Raw genomic sequence first — 19940 nt, 5'->3', positions numbered from 1 at the left:
CCTCCCGAACATATCTCCTTCTTTGGACATTAGAGTTGCATAGGCCATGCCAACTTCTGACACTTACAAGTCCAAAGGCCACATTATACTCCACCACAACTTACAGTACAGGTGCATAGGACACACCCACTTTTCAGAAACTTGCAGGGGCGAAGGTCACTCGTCCTGGTGTGGAGATATGTTGCAGATGCCAAGCCTACTTCTTTAAAACATACAGGTCCAGAGGTCACACCTCCTTCTGTGGACTTTGAAAGACAGTGCCTACTTCTAAGGTGCAGTAGGTGCACCTACTTTGAAAGCAGTGCAGAGGCCACATCTCCTTCTATAAAACTTTGAGTTTGAGATGATGCTTATTCGTCTTGATATAAGGGTGCAGATGCCCCACCTCTGGCTCTAGAACTTGCATTGGCACAGACCATGCCTTCTCCTCTAGAACCTACTGGTGCAAAGACCATGCCTTCTCCTCTAGAACTTACAGGTGCAAAGACCATGCCTTCTCATATAGAATTCACAGGTGCAAAGGCCATACCTTCTCATCTAGAACTTACAGGTGCAAAGACCCTACCTTCTCATCTGGACTTTTTATTTGCACGGGCCATACCTTTTTTGGAACTTGCACAGGCCATACCTTCTCCGCTGGAACTTACAGGTGCACAGGCCACACCTGCTTCTCTGAAACTTATAGGTGCAAAAGTCACACCTACTCTTCTGGAACTTACAAATGCAAAGGCCACTCCTTCTTGTCTAGAGCTTTCATTTGCAGAGACCATTCCTATACCTCTGGAACGTCCCGGTGCAGCTCGAGAAACTCAATGCAGTGATACAGATACAAATTTCTCAGCAGCACCGAGACGCTGTAACCTCTGCATATGTTTACTGGAGACGAGTCGCAGTTAGACACGTGTTCAGGACATGTCAGGATCTCGCCAATGCACCGCTGTGCTTCTGGTCAAACAGACGAGGTGCTTAACGCTTTTAGTCTTCTCGCTCTCTAGTTAACATCACATCTGTCCTTTCTAATCCGTGTCTTCATTAGCGTGGTGTGTTTTTGTTTTCCCTGCCTTTAATTATACGCCTGACCTTAAACGTTCCTCTGATCCGTTAAGATTTAACACGCCAGCGCCGGGGCGCCCAAAGGCCAGTTTTGCATCTCTTCTTCTTCTAATTTGGTCTCAGATGAGATTTTTAATGATTTTTAACGGTCATTAAGGAGTGTTTTGTGTCTTTTCGTCTCCATTGAAGTAGAACACGGAGATTGTTCAGGCTGTGTGTATTAAACTGTATTGTCGTGGGCTTCAGGGTCAAAGGGTGTAAAGTATGAGGTCATCGTGTAATTAATTTTTACTCAAGTATTAGTTGGTGAAGGTTTGACCCTCATAAAAATTAAGAAATAAATACTTCTAAAATATAATGTAAAACATTTAGGAAGAAAATGGAAGAAACATATACACTATACGGGAAAAGGTTTGTGGACACCTTGTTCTTTTTGAAAATTTGATTCCACATTGAGTCCCCATTTGCCCTCCATTCTTCTGGGAAGATGTTCCACCAGATTTTATGGAGATTTAAAAATTATTCAGGTACAAGGATGTTAGTAAAGTCAGGTCCTGCTCAAGGTGAGGCGAGAAGGTTTGGGGTGCATCTGATCACATTCAACAGGGTTGAGGTCAGGAGATTTCCATACCTCATGACTCACTTGAAGCATATCTTCATTCATCTGGAGGTAAGACACATTGTCATGCTGGAGCAGTTTTCTTTTCCGGCTGGAAAAGTCGGGTCTCTCAACACTTTTGTCCATGTAGTGTGTCTCCTCCTCTTCTATCTTCTACCTGATCTGATCAGTTGTGTGTGGATGTGGGTGAAATGAGGACACTTGGTGTATGATGTATTACACGGCAGTGCATGTGGAGCAGAAATGAGGTTACAGCCTCTACAACTCGCATTGTGTCTCCTCAACACCGTATCAACGTCCTCGTATAAACCCGGAACAATTTACGCTTAATCGGCATTTCCATATATATTTCTTTATATATCCATATATAAAGCCGCACGCGCGAAACAAGTTTTCACCATAATTCATTTCTCTTCTCTAATGCAGCGCTGTCCTGAGGATGACTCTGCCTCGGAAGCTGCTTTAGTTTCACGTGTGATGTGAATATTGGATTTTCTCATCTCTCTCTCTCTCTCTCGCTCGCTTGCTTGCTCGCTCAAATCAAATCCTGAAAACACACCATTTCCATTGATCGACTCCAAAATCCTGACCTGTAACTGCGTATCGCAGGCAGCAGGTCACCATACAGTCATAAGGGGGTGATATGAAGGGACTGATCAGAAAATTATCTTCATCAATATCACTGTCTTCGTCTTTCTTCATCACCTTCATCTTCGTCCTCATTATCATCGTCTTTATCACCATCGTCCTCGTAGTTCTCGTCGTTGCCATCATAAGTCATCATCGTCAGAATCATCATCATATCTTCATCATCCAGTTGTGTGCGCACACACACAAACACGCACAAAGAAATTGTGCGTGCGTGTGTGTGTGTGTGTGTGTGAGAGAGAGAGAGATAGAGAGCCTGACTGTAAAAGAAATATACTGAGAAGCCGAGAGGCATTTCTCTTTACACACACACACACACACACACACACACACACACACACACACACACACACGGGTTGTGAGAGTCGTCTCTCAGGGCATCATTAAAATCCTGCGCTCTTCACCTGATTCACCTTCTCTTGCTCTCTTTCTCACTCTCTCTCTTTGCTCTCTTATTTTTCTTTTTCATACTGTTCCTCCCTCTTTTTTTCCTTTCCATCCCTCCCTTACTCTGCCTCTATCTCTTCCAGAGCCTCTCTTTTTCCCTCCTGCTCCTCACTCTCTCTTCCTCTCTTCCTATCTTTTCTTTCTCCTTCTTTTCCCCTCCATACCTTTATCCCCCTCTCTCTCTCTCTCTCTCTCTCTCTCTCTCTGTCGGTCTTCTTCACTTATTTCCCTCACCCTCTCACTTTTCCTCTTTTCATCTCTCCCTATCTTTTCTTTCTCTCTCTCTCTCTCTCTCTCTCTCTCTCTCTCTCTCTCTCTCTCTTGCCCTCATACTGTATTTGCTCTGTATTTCGCTGAGGTTTCACATCATCCCTGAGCTGAAGGACAGGAGAGTTTGGGGAATGTATTCTCACCGCTGCAACACCAGAAAGATCCTCCAGCACTTTCCTAATCACACCTGCACTTCTTATCTCCTTCCCTTTTACTAACTGAAGCACAATAAAACCCTATGTATGACCGTGGTTTCATCTCCTCATCCTCTCATGAGATGCCTACAGAGCTGCTACAAGGAGACATGAAGGTCGCAAAGATCTCCGGTGTCTAGTTCCAGCTAGTACAGTGCTGCTAATCTGAGAACGGGGCTAGCATGAAGCCGAGGGCGGAGCATGCTAATCAAACAAACGTTCATTCGGTTTGAGTTTAGCTAGTTTCTTCGAGAAGCAGAATTTATTTCAGTGCACTGCAATTTCTCGTTATATTCGATTTCTCACGTGTGTGCGAGATAGAAGCGTCTGGCTAAAGCGGCGAATCCAAACGATTGGTTTAAACAGTTGCGTGAAGGAATCAGGAAAAAAAAAATCACGCTCTCATACCTCGGTTTCTGTCACTTGCTAGAACAAACATGGGGTTTACCAGCTTCCAGATTCCTTCAGATCCTTGATTTTCTTTTAACACGCAACGTTACATGTCATTTTCGCTTGTTTTTGCTGAGACGGCGAAAAGGTTTTCGATCTTTCCAAAAGCTGTAGCACCTGATGACACCGTTTACTTTAACACTAACTTGTAAAACACACACACACACACACACAACCTATACACTTTTCTGCAGTAATCCTTCAGTAACCTCCGGATTCTCCTGTGAGGTGCAGTTGGATGGGCCAACATTCTCCATTGCAGTAAGTTCCTCTACTCTAAGTTCTCACAAAGTTCCTTTCATTTCCACCTATGACCACTGGAGCTCCCTCAGAGGAAAGATCTGGTTCTTGGTCACATATTTTCCAAGGTTTTTTTACCCTGATTGCCCTAAAGCTAAGCAGCTCTAAGAAGAACTTCCTAAATCTTCCTTTCATCATCATCTGTGTGTTTTAATACAATTAATAATCCATTAAGTTCCTTTGACCTCTTTTATGTTTGCGTGTGTGTGTGTGTGTGTGTGTGTGTGTGTGTGTGTGTGTGTGTGTGTGTCTTTTCCAATCATTTGATTTGCCACAGCTGGACTCCAATCAGTGTAGAAACATCTCCGAGATGATCCAGAGTAATGGAATTCATCCAGTCTACACAGTCCCCACCCTTGTGCCTAAATCGCCACTAAATTTAGTGGAACATTCATTTATTTATTTATTTATTCATCTTCCACAGGTAATGAAGCACATCAAGCCCGGCCACAAAGAATATGAAATGGAAAGGTAAGAGTGTGTGATGTTCTGCTGCGTTTTTGTTTTTTTTTCTTTAGAACACAAATGATGCAGGAAAATTATAGCACTTTTTTTCTTAAAGCAGCTTTCAGTTCCTTTATATAAGAGCAATAAGTCATGTGTCAATAATCAGAAAAATAATCATCAATAATCAAATTAATCAGGAAAATAATCCCCAATAATCAAGGGTTTTAGGTTCCTCAAAAGCACCTCCTAAATTGTTGTTTCAGCTTGTCACCAAGGAAACCATTTTTTGTGTTTATTTTATTTTTATTTATTTATTTATTTATTTATTTATTTATTTATTTATTGGGGGTTTCTGCATTTTACCACAGTATTTGATTTATACCACAGACACTGGAGACTCCTTCCATACAGTACATCTTACAACATCTTACAAGTTGTAAATAACCAGTTATAGAGTTACTTCCATTTCGCAGAAGGGTGTCATCAGATTTTTTTCATTTCAAAACTGATTTTTTTGTTTTTCTCAGACAGGACGAATAAAAAGTCATAATCTAAAAAGAAAAAAAATCTGAAAATTCTGTTTCCTAATAATAAACCGTGAGATTTTCATTATATTGAATATGCTCCATTTACGTTTTGGTTATTTGTACTGTATTTTGATAAAAATGTAAACGATAAAATACGACACTTTTGTTCCTTTTATGTTTTAAATTCGAAGACGAAAAAAAAAGGAAAACATTTTTTTGTGGTGTTGCTAATCCACACAAAAAAAAGAGAAAATGGATTTTTTTCTATTCTTCCATTTTCATTTACACAAATGATGCTAAAAATCTCACAATACCAAATATGATCAATGTCCAATAAGCCAATAACCTAATTTCCCAATGCATTTGTCTGATGCTTCAAACATCGGACATCGTCCCAAAACATTTTTTTCAGAAATACATACAATACAAATATAAATTTTACATTTATAAATTAGTCTCCAAGTTAATCTCTAATGAGTGAGCCATGCAGAAGAAACCTTGTGAAGAACCAGACTCGAAAGGGAACTCATCCTCAACACCTAATGTCCATGAATTCGACAAACCCGAAAATCAAATCAAAAAATCGACAGCAAGAAATGATAAATGAGGTGAATTTTGCATTAATATTTGTGTTCAGGGACTTTTTTCTTTTTGTTCAAAATGTCAATGGTTTCATAATTTGTTCTCCATTTACAAAGCAAAAACCAAAAAAAATCCAACAAGCACATATTCCTTCTGCTTTTCTTCTCGACATGAAATTCGTCCTGTCCATCGGAATATAATAAACTGTTCCGGTGGTCATGTGATTTCTGATTGAGAAATTGAGATGTGTCGTTCATCTCCAATCTGGGTTTCGAGTGAAGATCCGCTCTCCAGATTCATCTCATTTCCTTGGTGCACGACTCTGAGGGTTAGTGTGAAGGGAATATTAGCAGGAGATAATGGTTTGCACTTCCTAAATCGAAGGAAGCGGTTAGACGCGGTGGTTTGGCTAATAGCTAGGCGGTAATAAGTGTTTGTCTTGCCCATGCTCTGGGGTTTGTGCGAGGGCGAGGTCATGAGGAACATCTGCACCGCCTCGTGGCTATTGATCCTTCGCATGGAATATTAAAGGAAGCGAATTTCTTTTATACCATGTAGACCTTCTTCACTGCACACCCTTTTCTCGGCACCTTCTCGTGTTCACGTTCGCTTTCTAAACGTACTTTTTTTACTTTGAGGAAGCTCACGGATTCTTGGCCTCACCCTGTTTCAGGCTCAACGCTGCAATCAATAATAAAAAACGTAGCAGAAAAGCAGGTAGAGAAAAGCTGGTGTTGCTGCTGTTCTCCTCAGTTCCAGTATGCGCTATAATAAGACGGTGAAGTGACGCAGCAAATCTTTTCACTGATGCAATTTGGCTTTCAGGATAGTGAAAAAATACTTTGCAGGGTTTTTTTTTTTTTTTATATTAAAACACTTCTGCAGCACTTCCCAATGTTTTTGTTTGTTAGTTTCTCTGGTTGTTGTAGTTCTTTCTTTAGCTGGTTTAAATATAATTTGCTGTATTACAACTACAAATGAGACCAACATGCAACAGCCAATCAGCTCCCTGTTATTGGAGCGAATCTCTGTCGGATTGTACCGCAGACAAAAAATGAAGTGCGAGTTCAGTGATAAAGGCGTGAAAAAATGTATTTATGGCTCGGTTAAGGCCAGTTTAAGGACAATATAACAATACAATATGTGTATGTTGTGATTAAAGTCTTAAATTTCATTCTAATGATCTTAAAATGGTCTTTAATGTTGACTTGGTTTGATTTACAGTACAATAGAGTAGTTAAGGGCCTTGCTCAAGGGCCCTTCCGTGGCAGCTTGGTGGTGCTGGGATTTGAACTTATGATAGTAAGCAATGATACCTCACTCCTGAGAGGTTTAGTGGCCATGCTCAAGGGCTCCAAGAGTGGCAGCTTGGCAATACCAGGGCTTGAACCCCCCAACCTTCGGATCAGTTACCCAAAGCCTTATCCTCTAAACCAGCACTGCCCTGTCTATCTGTCTGTCTGTCTGCCTGCCTGTCTGTCTGTCTATCTGTCTGCCTCTCTGTCTAAATTCAGACCTAGACTAGACCGTATCTGCGACATAGTGTATATTCTGAACCAGCTCGAATGAGCCGATGATGTCGGGACCTCATTTCGAATCGATGGCACTGGTCATTATCGATTCTGCATTAACGGCCACGTTTCTTCCAGGACTCATCTTGCAGTACTGGAAACTTAGAACGGCCGCTAATTGAATTCGGCTGCAGTGAGTGAACGCAGAGAATGAGACTGAAATGTAATTATTTAATTGTAATGCGATGCGTGGCAGAGAGCGAATCCTCGCGTCTTCTTGTCGCTGCTCCCGGCTCTGATTTCGTGCTGCACTCTGTTTCGCGTCATACAGTGCAGTGGGTTTTAATGTCAGGGTTAAGGACATTGTGCACAAGTGTGGTGTTGAGATCTTCAGCGATGTATGATGTGTGTCATTAAATGGATCAGAGGACAAATGAAAAGCAATCTGTCATAAAATAAAGGCCAGCGGCTATGAGGAAGAGCACGAAAGGGACATTGGAATGATCAGATTTAAAGGGTAAACCATGCAGGCCTGGATCTGAGAAAGTGTGAAAGATAAATTATTGTCAAGTGAACATGGATCTTACCAGGACATCGTGACCTTTTTTTAATAACCACATTACCTGAGAAAAGCTTAAAAACACTTTTTAGGCTTTTAAGGTTTTTGAGGGACGCATGCTTTTGGTTGTATCGGTCATTTAATGGTACTTCTATCAAACTCTCACCTCGGGCAATAACAGGAGGTAACATGGAGGTGGAAGCATAATGGTTTGGGGTTGTTTTTGAGCAGGAAGGTTTGGAGGCGCAAAGTAAAAGGAATCCCAACCCGGCATGGCTTCCGTTCCATACGTCAACATACACCATGCAAAATCTAGTGGAGCATCTTCACAGAAGAGTGAAGATCATTATAAGAGCAAATGGGCACTAGATGTCGAATGGAGATGTCAATAAAGCAGATGCCAAACTTGATCCAATGCTCAGGTGTCCACAAACATTTTCTACATTTGCTATTTGTTTGTTTGTTCGCCACGTATGAAAAAAAACAGAAGGTACAGTAACGGAGATCCCGGCTGACATTTTAAAGCGGCTTTGACTGGAGTCACGTGCATGCTAACATCGATGCTAAATAACGCTCCCGTTGCAAGCGTACCATTTTTGGATCGGATCGCATTCGATGTCTGTGTAACAGGATTTTTGGTGTGTTAGCCGTTTACGGAAACACTCGGTCCGAATAAGATTGAAGTCGGATCAGACTTCCAGTTTATATATAAAGAACAAAATTCGTGACTTCTTCCGGAGTTGATTTTTATATTTTGCTCTCATGTAAGGGCAAAGACTTCAGAAGTTTCATCACTTCCAGTCACCATAAGTCAGCCTGGATCCGAGTCTCCTTTATCTCCTGTGAGATGTTTTCTGTGCAGCGTAGAGGGTGGAAGTGTGTGTGTGTGTGTGTGTGTGTGTGTGTGTGTGTGTGCGCCGGTGTTGAGTCATATGAGTATAACCATCTGTCACCAAAAGCCTCGGCGGTGAGACGATGATGCCGAACGATTCGTGCTCCCTGGTGGAGCTGCGCTCACTTCAGACATCAGATGTTGTGGAATAAGGCCTTAAACGGATAATCTCTCAGCCAAGAGCGTTTCCCTGTAGGTGGAAGACTGACTTTGTTCTGAAATCGCAGAGAGCTTCAGCGGTTTTCTTGACTTACTGTAAAAAGAACAGTTCCTTCAAACATTATATACACTATACAGGATAGAGTATTTACGATGGGTGTTCAAGTCAAAATGGGACTTTTAATGTCACAGGTTTAAAAATGGACGCTAGCATGGCCGTACTACACGCAGAATTACGTGGTTAGCGTGTCCAATTACTGATGGGTGGCGCACATGTATGTCACGGGTCGGTCCAGAGACCGTTAAACAAGATGGCAGATAAGAGTGTTAGTGCGTGAAATTGAACAGCGCATGGTGCTGAAGTTGCGGACTAAAAACCTTTGTATTTTCTTTACAGAAGACTTGAAAAGCAATATAGTGGTGAGACGCTCAGCCACAGTAAGACGTGTAAACGTTGGCCACCAGTGACGACCCACGGTGGTCGTGGTGTTTCCCTGACGCCGAGGTGAAGCAGGATGTCCTAGGATGGTTTTGTCTCAGTGTGCGCCAATCGTCTTCCGTGCGAGAGTTCGCTTCCATTTTATTTTATTTTATTGTAGTTGTCATTGTTGCTTTTGTGCAGTAGATACGGAACAGTTTGTTTTTTTTGGGTCAGTTATTATTTAAATATTTGTAAGGAATATCTAATTATATTCTCCCGAACCCGCAGTCACCCATCGAATCTCGTCCCGCGCCGCACTGGTTTGCGTCGAGTCCCGCAGGAGTGCAGGGCTCCAGTCTAGAGTCCCCACAATGTTGGTGAATTGAACTGTTGTGTTTAGAGCATGTGAAAGGTTTGGAAACTACTGGTCCTGTATGGTTTTCCAGAGACATATTCATGTTCCTTTTGTTTCTAAACTGAATTTATTCCCAGTGAAAAATCCTCATGAAGAACACGTTCTCAGCATCCGTTTCTCCAAATGTTCAGCTGAAATACTTTGCCTTGTAAAACTCGCCTTTTCTTCTCTGGATGGAGATTTCTTTCTTGTTCATCCCAGAGCAGTTGAACAGGATTTAGGTGCGGTGACTGGGCGGGTCGTTCCATGACCGGTATCGCTCCAGACAAGACGCTCTCCGTCTCGCACAGGTTCTCGGTCCTAAACAGGACGTGGTATGAGGCAGGATCTGGATTTTCAAACTTCTATTTCCTCTATCCAGCAATCAAAGGCATCACTCAGATATTGTGAGTCTTTAAAAGCAGATATTCATCAATGAAGGAATGAAGGAACTGCAGGGACGAAGCAGAGCTGCTGGCGACATCGCAGTGTTTTATATCAAAACTCTGTCTTTCATTCAAACGCTGCAGAACATCCACGTGACGAGTTCCTGTGCTGTTGTGAACTTATTAACTGTAAACTCCTTTGTCCTGTACTGTTTTTATGAGCAATAGTTTGTGGATATCCAACTATTAGATTGATATGTGCCGTTCCACATTGAGTCTTCATTCGATCCTATCATTTTTTGTGGAGATATTCTACTAGATTTTGTAAGAATTTGGGGAGATGTTCGAATAGATTTTGTGGACATGTTCCATTAGATATTGTGAGTTCTGTAGATGTTCCACAAGATTTTGTGGAGATGTTCTACTAGATTTGTGGGGATGTTCTACTAGTTCTGGAAGATTTGTAGAGATGTTTGACTAGATTTATGGAGATGTCCTACTAGTTTTGTGGAGATGTTCTACAAGATTTTTTGGAGATTTTGTGGAGATGTTCTACAAGATTTTGTGGAGATTTGGGCTCATTCAGGGAAAAGGGTATTAGTAAAGTCAGGTAGTGATGTATCAGAAACTATCAATATAAACGCTACAAGGCCAAAAGTTTGTGGACACCTGAGCATGAGATTGGAGTCTGCTTTCATCCCATTCCACCTTTAGTCTCTATTTGCTTTTCCAATGTGCTCCACTCTTCTGGGAAGATTTTTTTACTAGAAAATTCCATGCAGTCTTGTATACATGAAGTTGGTGTGACTCCAACTTCATGGTAGAAGTTCAAAGACAGAACCACATACGATCGGAAAATTCACTTCTCACCAGGTTCTTCAAAGCAGAGCTCCTTCAAACAGAGAGCAAAAAAAACCACACCCAGCGACCTGAATGGCAATTTCCTTGTTTAGTAAAGAAATGCAGCTGTTGTTATGGTTACGAGTTATAAATAGAACACAGGGGTGACGGAGGAGATGCAGAAATGAGAAGATGGAACGTGAAACTGAAATCTATCTCACAGTTTAGTGCTGAATTCCACACACAGCTTTTAAACCATACTCCTGGATCTTCTGTCTTTCTCCTTCATCTCGTGCATTGATGTGTACCGGGACTACTCTGTTGCCAAAAGTATTAGGACACACGATTTTTCTGATGGTGTGCGGTTCCTCCTTCTTCTGCAAAATTCTACCATGAAGCTGGAGACACACAATTGTATATGAGCATGAAATTTTGTCTTCATTTTAACCAGGAGATCCAAACCTGGTCCAGCATCACAATGCTCTTGTCCACAAAGCCCATGCAGATATGATTTCAATAGGTTGGAAGATGTGAAAGATCTGCTATAGAGCCTCAAGGCCGCCTTACCTCACCTACTTCAGTACTTGACTTCACTAACACCTTTGTAGCAGAATGAGTACAAATCTCCACAAAATCTAGTGGAACATCTCCCCAAATCTCCACAAAATCTAGTGGAACATCTCCCTAAATCTCCACAAAATCTAGTGGAACATCTCCCCAAATCTCCACAAAATCTAGTGGAACGTCTTCATAAATTTCTACGAAAATCAACTTCAAAGCAAAAAGCTGGAGCTGCTACAGGGGTTGTGAGGGAAAAGTGCTGTTGGTTTTGTCTCATGTCATCAGGTGGTGTAAAAAACAAACCCCTATGAGAATAGTCATTCTTCTCCTCCTCTTCTCCTCCTCCTCCTCCTCCTCTTTCTCCTCCTCTCCTTTCTTTTCATTAGATTTTTCTTCCTTCGTCTCTGGTTAGAGGTTTATGTGTGTGTATGTCAGCATGTGGTCTGGCAGAGGAGATGATGTTCCAGTTGCATCCTGCTGCAAAAATCCCAGAGCAGAATCAAGTTTCATTTCCACCATCAGCCTCCATGAAGCTCAGCCCTGAGAAAACCTCCTCATTTCCACCCACTTTTCTCAACGCTCTCATGTGTGTTCCATCTTTCCTCCCTGCTGAGCCATGAGCCACACAATGAGCCATCTTCTCTTCTCTTCTCTTCTCCTCTCCTCTCCTACCCTCCCTTTTCTTCTCTTCTCCTCCCTCTCTTTCTTCTTCTCCCTCTCTTCTCCTCTTCTCTCTTCTCTTTCTCCTCACCTCTCTTTCTTCTTCTCCCTCTTTTCTCCTCTCTTCACCTCTCTTCTCTTTTTTCTCTTCTCTTTTCTTCTTCGCCTCTCTTCTTCTCCCTCTCTTCTCCTCTCTTCCTTTCTCTTTTTCTCCTCTCTCTCTTCTGCTTTCTGCTCTGCTCCTCTCTTTTCATTTTTGCTTCTCTTCTCCTCCCTCTTCTCCTCCTTCTTCTATTCTCTTTTCCTCTTCTTTTCTTTTCTCCTCTTTTGTTCTTTTTCTTCTCTCTTCCTCTCCTTTCCTCACTACTCTTTTACTGACTTCTCTTGGCTGCTCTTCTCATCTGTTCTCCTGACTTTGCCTTTCTTCTTATCTCTTTACTGACTTCTCCTCTTTTTTCTCTTCTCTGCTCTTGTCTTTGCCTTTCTTCGCCGCTTTTCTCCTGACTTCTCTTTTTGTCTCTTTTCCTTTTTCTACGTATCTCCTCTTCTCTGCTCTTTTCTTTTCTATTTTCCTCTTGTATCTTCTCTTCTCTCTTTTCTCATGTCCTTTCTTCCCTTTTTGTCTTATCCTCTCCTTTCCTTTTGTTTCCTCTTTTCCTATTTTCTCCTCTTCTACTGTTTGTTTTCATCTTTTTTTTTTTCTACTTTTCGAATTCCACTTTGATTCCCCCAAATAAAAAAATGTAGCTTTTGTAATATCCTCTACTCTTCTGGGAAGATGTTCCACTAGACTTTGTGGAGTTTTTTTCACATTTATCCTGTTTAATATTGTAGGATCTCTATAGCAGAAGATCTTCCACTCCAACCCATGTAAAGCAGATCTTCATACAGGAACAGGTTCTGGGTCTCCTAGTTCAAGTGCAGGGAAAATACGATTGTGTAACCAGCTAACGTTGTGCTAACTTGTGCTTTTGAACTCTCTCCAGAAGCATAATAATGAAATAGAAAGACAAACGAGACCCCTGACATGAACCCTGAATGATCCAGACACACTGGCACAGAAACAAAGGCCAGAACAGTGCAGAATATTATTCCTGCTCTCATAAGTGCTAACTAGAAACTGCGAAAATCTAATCATAGCATGAGCTGAGCTGCGCCTAGCGTTCCCCTTGTTGTTGGGGAGAAGGAAGAAAAAACAAATAATAGCATAATATTTGCATGAACAAAAGCAAAGTGAAGCAAACTAGAAACACGGTGTTGGCGATGTTCTGTTTTCTCGCCGTAACACTGTCGTTCATTGGTTATAGATTGACGTCTCACTAAAAACTGTGGCATAAGAAAATCGTACGCTGCATTTTAGCATCTCGGAAAGAATTCACGTTAAATTCATGTTTTACATTAGTGTGTATGAGGTGGTATCAAAAAATTTCGAGGCTAGTTTTGTAACACACCAACCGACACAAATCTTATTTCGGTTTCTCCCATTAGGGGGCGCCACAGCGGATCATCCATCTCCATACCCCCCCTGTCCTCTACATCTGCCTCTTTTAACCCAACTACCTGCATGTCTTCCCTCACCACATCCATAAACCTCCTCATTGGTCTTCCTCTTTTCCTCCTTCCTGATGTCTCCATCCCTTCTGCTTAAAGGGTCATTGTTAAAATTTCTACATTTATCAGGCTTCATATTTCAACATACAAGAACTCCTCTCATAAACATGCCCTTTAAATACACAAATATACACTACAGCTGATTAAAATAAAAAAAAAAGGACCAGGACACAGAAAATGATGAAAGTCTGGGTTCCTGCACATTTATTAAGATGATAGCTCAGCATGTTTATTATTTTTTCTGAGGACACGAGGGAGGAAATATTGGAAGGATATCAGGCGAAGGAGTGGGAAGAGATGGAGGGAACGAGAGATGAATAACAGACGGGAAAATGATACAGATACATTTAGAATCAAATGTTATTCGATGTATTGTCCAGTCATTGACGAATGGACTTGAGGATTGAGACGCCTCGACTTTTAATCGAGAGACATCACGCCATCGATCGAAGTAGCTGAAGATGATCGATGAGTAGATCTGTCATGGGGGCCTGATCTGCCATGACGACCTTTGACACAATTTGATCACTGGATATAATCCCATTAATTTATTTTTAGAAATAAATGATTTCTAATGAAGCTCTGAAGGTTCCATCATGTTGCTGCTATAAGCTGACAATGGAGTTAATATCAAACAAGCTATTGTGTATTTTATTTGGTATTTTGAACGAGTGACATCATGAACGAGTGACATCATGACCAAGCTGCTTTGACACATCATCAATCCTACTACTATAGTAATTAGTTACTTTTGCAATAAATTTTGATTGTTTTATTAACTTTTTCTGCCATCTGTTTCTACTGCTGCTACACATATCGTTTCACGTTGCTACAAATTTAATTTAAAATTCATTTAACTTATTAAGTATTAAATACAATTTATTAAAGTTATTTACTTTATATAAAATTCTTAACTTTATTAAAGTTATTCAATAAACTATTTTTATTTAAACACTTAATTTTAACTATTCATTCCGATTTTCTTTTTCTTTTTTTACTTACTTTTTTTTTTATTATTAAAAAAAAAATGTAAGCAACTGCAACCAAACAATTTCCCTATAGGATCAATACAAAGTTTTCTGATATTGATTAATTCTGATAAAGCACTATGAACATTAGATTCATTCCATATTCCATATTTTTGTATTTTTAGTTACTAAATATTGACGTTGCAACTCGAATGCACTGCAAAAGTCCGGATTGTTTGTCATTTGTTATTTATCCTTTGCGAATCCTCGGGATTTTGCTTGATGGGATCCGGCGGCCAGACGAGCGTTCCGCAGAGCCGCCTGTCAAGATGACGTTGCGTAAGAAGCGAGAGATTGTATGTGTGGGAAGCAGCGGGGATTTACCATCATATGTATTTTCAATAAAATAAGACTGAAGGTGGATGAAAGCAGATGAAATCCGAAAGCCGGGTTTCGCGAACAGACCGAGGTTTGGCCCGGGATGGAAAAGCTCTGTGCTAATGAACAGCTGCCTCGTGTTGCGGGGGGGAGAGGAAATGTGGTTTTAACCTGCTGAAAGGTTAGAATTTGATTGGATTTGTGCTTACCCAGATTCACGGATCTGCCCTGCCTTTCCTCCACACCATCTGCCAGATTTATTTTACTTCTCTTATTAAGCGTGTGTCCGTCATGGAGGAGGATTAAGCAAACAAACATTCTGCTTTGAAGGACAGCTAGCTAAAGAGGCTTTGTTTCTCTGTGAAAGAGACAAAGATGTTTTAGATGGTTGGAGTCGGTCATTGCTTTAATCACAGTGCTCAAACGGAAGAGTATAAAGCCATTGAAATTAGTAGTATTGTATTTTATTTACTGAATAATTAGTGAGAACATAAAATGCGTACAAATGCGTAATCCTTGAAATAATTCCCAATAACAATCATTTATCCTGCATAAATTGTCCTAATATTTCAGTTACATTTCTAACGCTTTACAGCTGGCAGGGTGTGCAAACTTTTGCCCATGCAACAAATAAACTTTTTCCCTTTTTTGGCTTCTGAACGTTTTCAGAGATGTATTGAACATATGTTAACTTATATATGTATTTAATAATAAAGGCTGGCTTTCAAACTAAAAACGTAGCCTAGTTATTAGTTTAGTAAATAACTAAATGTTTAGATTTCAATAGCAATGTTTATGAAAAAATGTAAAAGAAATAACGAACTTTTGATAGGTGATACATCTCTTAAAAGGTAACGCACATTTGTCTGTAAGGTGCAGAACAAAAGAATAAACTAATTCATCATTAGGAGGCGAAGTAAATCAATTTTAAATCTAGTCCAACCGAGGAACACCCTGCAACATGTTTTAAAAAGTTGTGTAGCATCACGTCTTCTGTCCGTACAGCAACTGGTCTTCTCAGGTCCCAGTTGTAAAGTTTTGCAGGGGAATGTTGTCTCATATGTGTCTGATACAGGATTCTAGCTGCTCAACAGTTCTGGGTGTCCTTTGTTGTGTTGTTTGTTTCATCATGATGATTGATTTTTAAATAGTTAAAGATCAGGACAGCAGGCAGGTCAGTTCAGCAGACTTTCCTACTATGAAGTCACATTGTTGTAATAGATGAAGTTAGCATTGTCTTGCTCAAATATGAAGGGTCTTCCCTGATAAAGTTGGATAGAAGCATTTGTTGCTCCAAAACCTGCATATAGCATTCAGCATTGATGGAGCCTTTCCAAATGTACAAGATGCCCATTCCACAGGCTCGAATGCTCCACCAGAGATGCAGCTTTTTGAACTGATCGCTAATAAGACGTCGGATGGTCCCTATCCTCTTTAGTCCCGAGGTTTCCTAAAAGAAATTCAAATTCCAATTAATCCTTTCCACTGGATCACCTTCACACATGCCGCCTTCTTTGCTACTTTAATTGCCTGTTCTGTTCTGGCTGCATAATAGAGGTCTTAATGTAATGTATAAAGTAACAGTGTTTGGGTTTACATTTGTGTAGTGTTTAGTGTTTATGAAGGCAGATAAGAGATGATGGTGGGTCCTTGATATTGTCAGTGAAGTCAGGTGAGCATCCAGAGACGCCCTTTTCCAGAGCGACTTACATTTATTTTATTTATGCAACTGAGCAGTGATGTGGTTAGGGGTCTTGTTCAGGGGCCCGGGAGTGGCAGTGCAGTGTGGCTGGGATTCGAACTCGGCGATACTGTGTGTTCAAGAAGCGCATGGTCCAGTGTCTACAAACTGTTTGTGTGTGCGTGTGTGTGTGTTTAAATATATATATATATATATATATATATATATATATATATATATACAGGGAGTGCAGAATTATTAGGCAAATGAGTATTTTGACCACATCATCCTCGTTATGCATGTTGTCTTACTCCAAGCTGTATAGGCTGGAAAGCCTACTACCAATTAAGCATATTAGGTGATGTGCATCTCTGTAATGAGAAGGGTGTGGTCTAATGACATCAACACCCTATATCAGGTGTGCATAATTATTAGGCAACTTCCTTTCCTTTGGCAAATGGGTCAAAAGAAGGACTTGACAGGCTCAGAAAAGTCAAAAATAGTGAGATATATTGCAGAGGATGCAGCAGTCTTAAAATAGCCAAGCTTCTGAGCGTGATCATCGAACAATCAAGCGTTTCATTCAAAATAGTCAACAGGGTCGCAAGAAGCGTGTGGAAAAACCAAGGCGCAAAATAACTGCCCGTGAACTGAGAAAAGTCAAGCGTGCAGCTGCCAAGATGCCACTTGCCACCAGTTTGGCCATATTTCAGAGCTGCAACATCACTGGGTGCCCAAAAGCACAAGGTGTGCAATACTCAGAGACATGGCCAAGGTAAGAAAGGCAGAAAGTCGACCACCACTGAACAAGACACACAAGCTGAAACGTCAAGACTGGGCCAAGAAATATCTCAAGACTGATTTTTCTAAGGTTTTATGGACTGATGAAATGAGTGAGTCTTGATGGGCCAGATGGATGGGCCCGTGGCTGGATTGGTAAAGGGCAGAGAGCTCCAGTCCGACTCAGGCGCCAGCAAGGTGGAGGTGGAGTACTGGTTTGGGCTGGTATCATCAAAGATGAGCTTGTGGGGCCTTTTCGGGTTGAGGATGGAGTCAAGCTGAACTCCCAGTCCTACTGCCAGTTTCTGGAAGACACCTTCTTCAAGCAGTGGTACAGGAAGAAGTCTGCATCCTTCAAGAAAACATGATTTTCATGCAGGACAATGCTCCATCACACACGTCCAAGTACTCCACAGCGTGGCTGGCAAGAAAGGGTATAAAAGAAGAAAATCTAATGATATGGCCTCCTTGTTCACCTGATCTGAACCCCATTGAGAACCTGTGGTCCATCATCAAATGTGCGATTTACAAGGAGGAAAACAGTACACCTCTCTGAACAGTGTCTGGGAGGCTGTGGTTGCTGCTGCACGCAATGTTGATGGTGAACAGATCAAAACACTGACAGAATCCATGGATGGCAGGCTTTTGAGTGTCCTTGCAAAGAAAGGTGGCTATATTGGTCACTGATTTGTTTTTGTTTGGTTTTGAATGTCAGAAATGTATATTTGTGAATGTTGAGATGTTATATTGGTTTCACTGGTAAAATAAATAATTGAAATGGGTATGAATTTGTTTTTGTTAAGTTGCCTAATAATTATGCACAGTAATAGTCACCTGCACACACAGATATCCCCTAAAATAGCTAAAACTAAAACTACTTCCAAAAATATTCAGCTTTGATATTAATGAGTTTTTGTGTTCATTGAGAACATGGTTGTTGTTCAAATTAAATCCTCAAATAAAATTAATCCTCAAAATACAACTTGCCTAATAATTCTGCACTCCTGTATATATATATATATATATATATATATATATATATATATATATATATATATATATATATATATATATATATATATCCTTGCCCTTGTCTGGTGACTCTTCTGGAACATCCATTTGACTTTATTTATGCTGTGAACGCAAGGTTGCATTTCTTTCTCCAAATCTTGCGTGTTCACGCCCCCGCGCCTGCTCCGGTGGGATATTAATCAGAAACGTAGAACAAGATGGCAGGGCAAGTGTGCGACCGAGTGTGTGTGTGTGTGTTGTAGACAGATTGCAGTTTATGTTCCCCCCAGAATCGTACTGTAGACACCGGGCCAGTTCTCTTTCTGCTGCTCGTGTTGTTGTTGTTTTTTTTTTTAATGACATTAATTAATAATTTAGCAGCCTGGGACCAGCATTGGTTGTGGATCGGCACCGATCGACAGTGTTGCACCGATACGTGCTAACACCGATGCCGAGACAGATCCCAGCGCTAGCTCGCGTGGGTAGATGAAAGACCTTTCAAGGAGAAGAGAAACCTCGCTGCAGTGCGGTTAGCGCCAGCCCGCGTGAAAAATCTCGGCTCTGCCTTCGGGGAGTTTGTTTCCTTTTTGCAGCCTTTTTTTTTTCCTTTTCCAGTCATTAGTATTTTATTTTATTTTTTACATCCAACATGCGTATAAATAGGGCGGCCTGCATGTCTGGGCGGTTCACAGGAGCTGGATTTGACCTCTGGTATTTAGAGAGGGATGCTAATTGGTATCCTGGAGAAATAGTTGGCTTATATGATATTGTTGTAGCTCTGAGGAGCTCTGAGGATGAGGACCCTGCACTAATGAGCCCCAAATCTTCTCTGGTATTAGAGGACAAACTCTGCTGCATGGTGATGTCAGAGCATCTGTGTGGTTAAACGTTCACAAGATAAGATCCTCAGTGGCAGTTTAGTGGGTGATGCTTCGGAAAATGAAGGTTATGAGTTAAAATCCCAGAACCACCAAGCGACCACTGCTGGGCCCTTAAATATCCAGATTTTCGCTGTCAGGTTTATACATTTTTAAAGAAACCCCGAAACAAATCAATAAATCATGGCAGTAGCTGCATTATTGCATAACTTTTTTAGTTAGTAAACATTGTGACCTTATTTTGTGGGCGGAGCTTAGGTGAGGGCAGAAATATGACTGACTGATTCACTCATGCTAGATTTTAAACAAAACAATGACTGGTCGAAATCCAATTTCTTCTGACTATGTAAGATCCAGGACCACGAATGTTCATTCAGTAACTTATACACTACGTACAAATACTTCGTTACTCTGCTCCTGTAGATTTTTTTCTGGTATCAGTACTTTAGTTTAGTATTTATTTTTCGGACAATTTTTCACTTTCACACAAAATTTTTACACAGTATCTGTACTTTCTACTTCTTGCATTTTCAAAACAGACGTGTTGCTATAGTTTTAAACTATTTGGAGACAATATTTTTTCTTCTCACTGCACCGTTTTCAGCACATCAACCCGTTTCCTGTCATTGCTCTGCGGTTTCAATTCTTGTCTCTCACACACCACAGACGTAGACTAGATTCTGAAGCTCACAATGAGCAGGCAGAAGACAGTA

At 40.9% G+C, this 19940-nt stretch overlaps 1 protein-coding gene across 1 annotated transcript in view; it reads left to right on the top strand.

Moving 5' to 3' along the window:
- The window catches only part of pepd (peptidase D), a 50067-nt gene that overhangs the window by 20339 nt on the left and 9788 nt on the right, over positions 1–19940 (top strand). Inside the window, exon 9 of the mRNA XM_046864022.1 lies at positions 4406–4452. Within this exon, the coding sequence (XP_046719978.1) occupies positions 4406–4452 (47 nt within the window). The remainder of the gene's footprint in view (positions 1–4405; positions 4453–19940) is intronic.

Source organism: Silurus meridionalis, chromosome 13 (assembly GCF_014805685.1).
Source record: "Silurus meridionalis isolate SWU-2019-XX chromosome 13, ASM1480568v1, whole genome shotgun sequence".
Classification (NCBI taxonomy): Eukaryota; Metazoa; Chordata; class Actinopteri; order Siluriformes; family Siluridae; genus Silurus; species Silurus meridionalis.
Note: the sequence above shows the minus strand (reverse complement) of the source record. Positions and strands in the feature narration are given on the sequence as shown.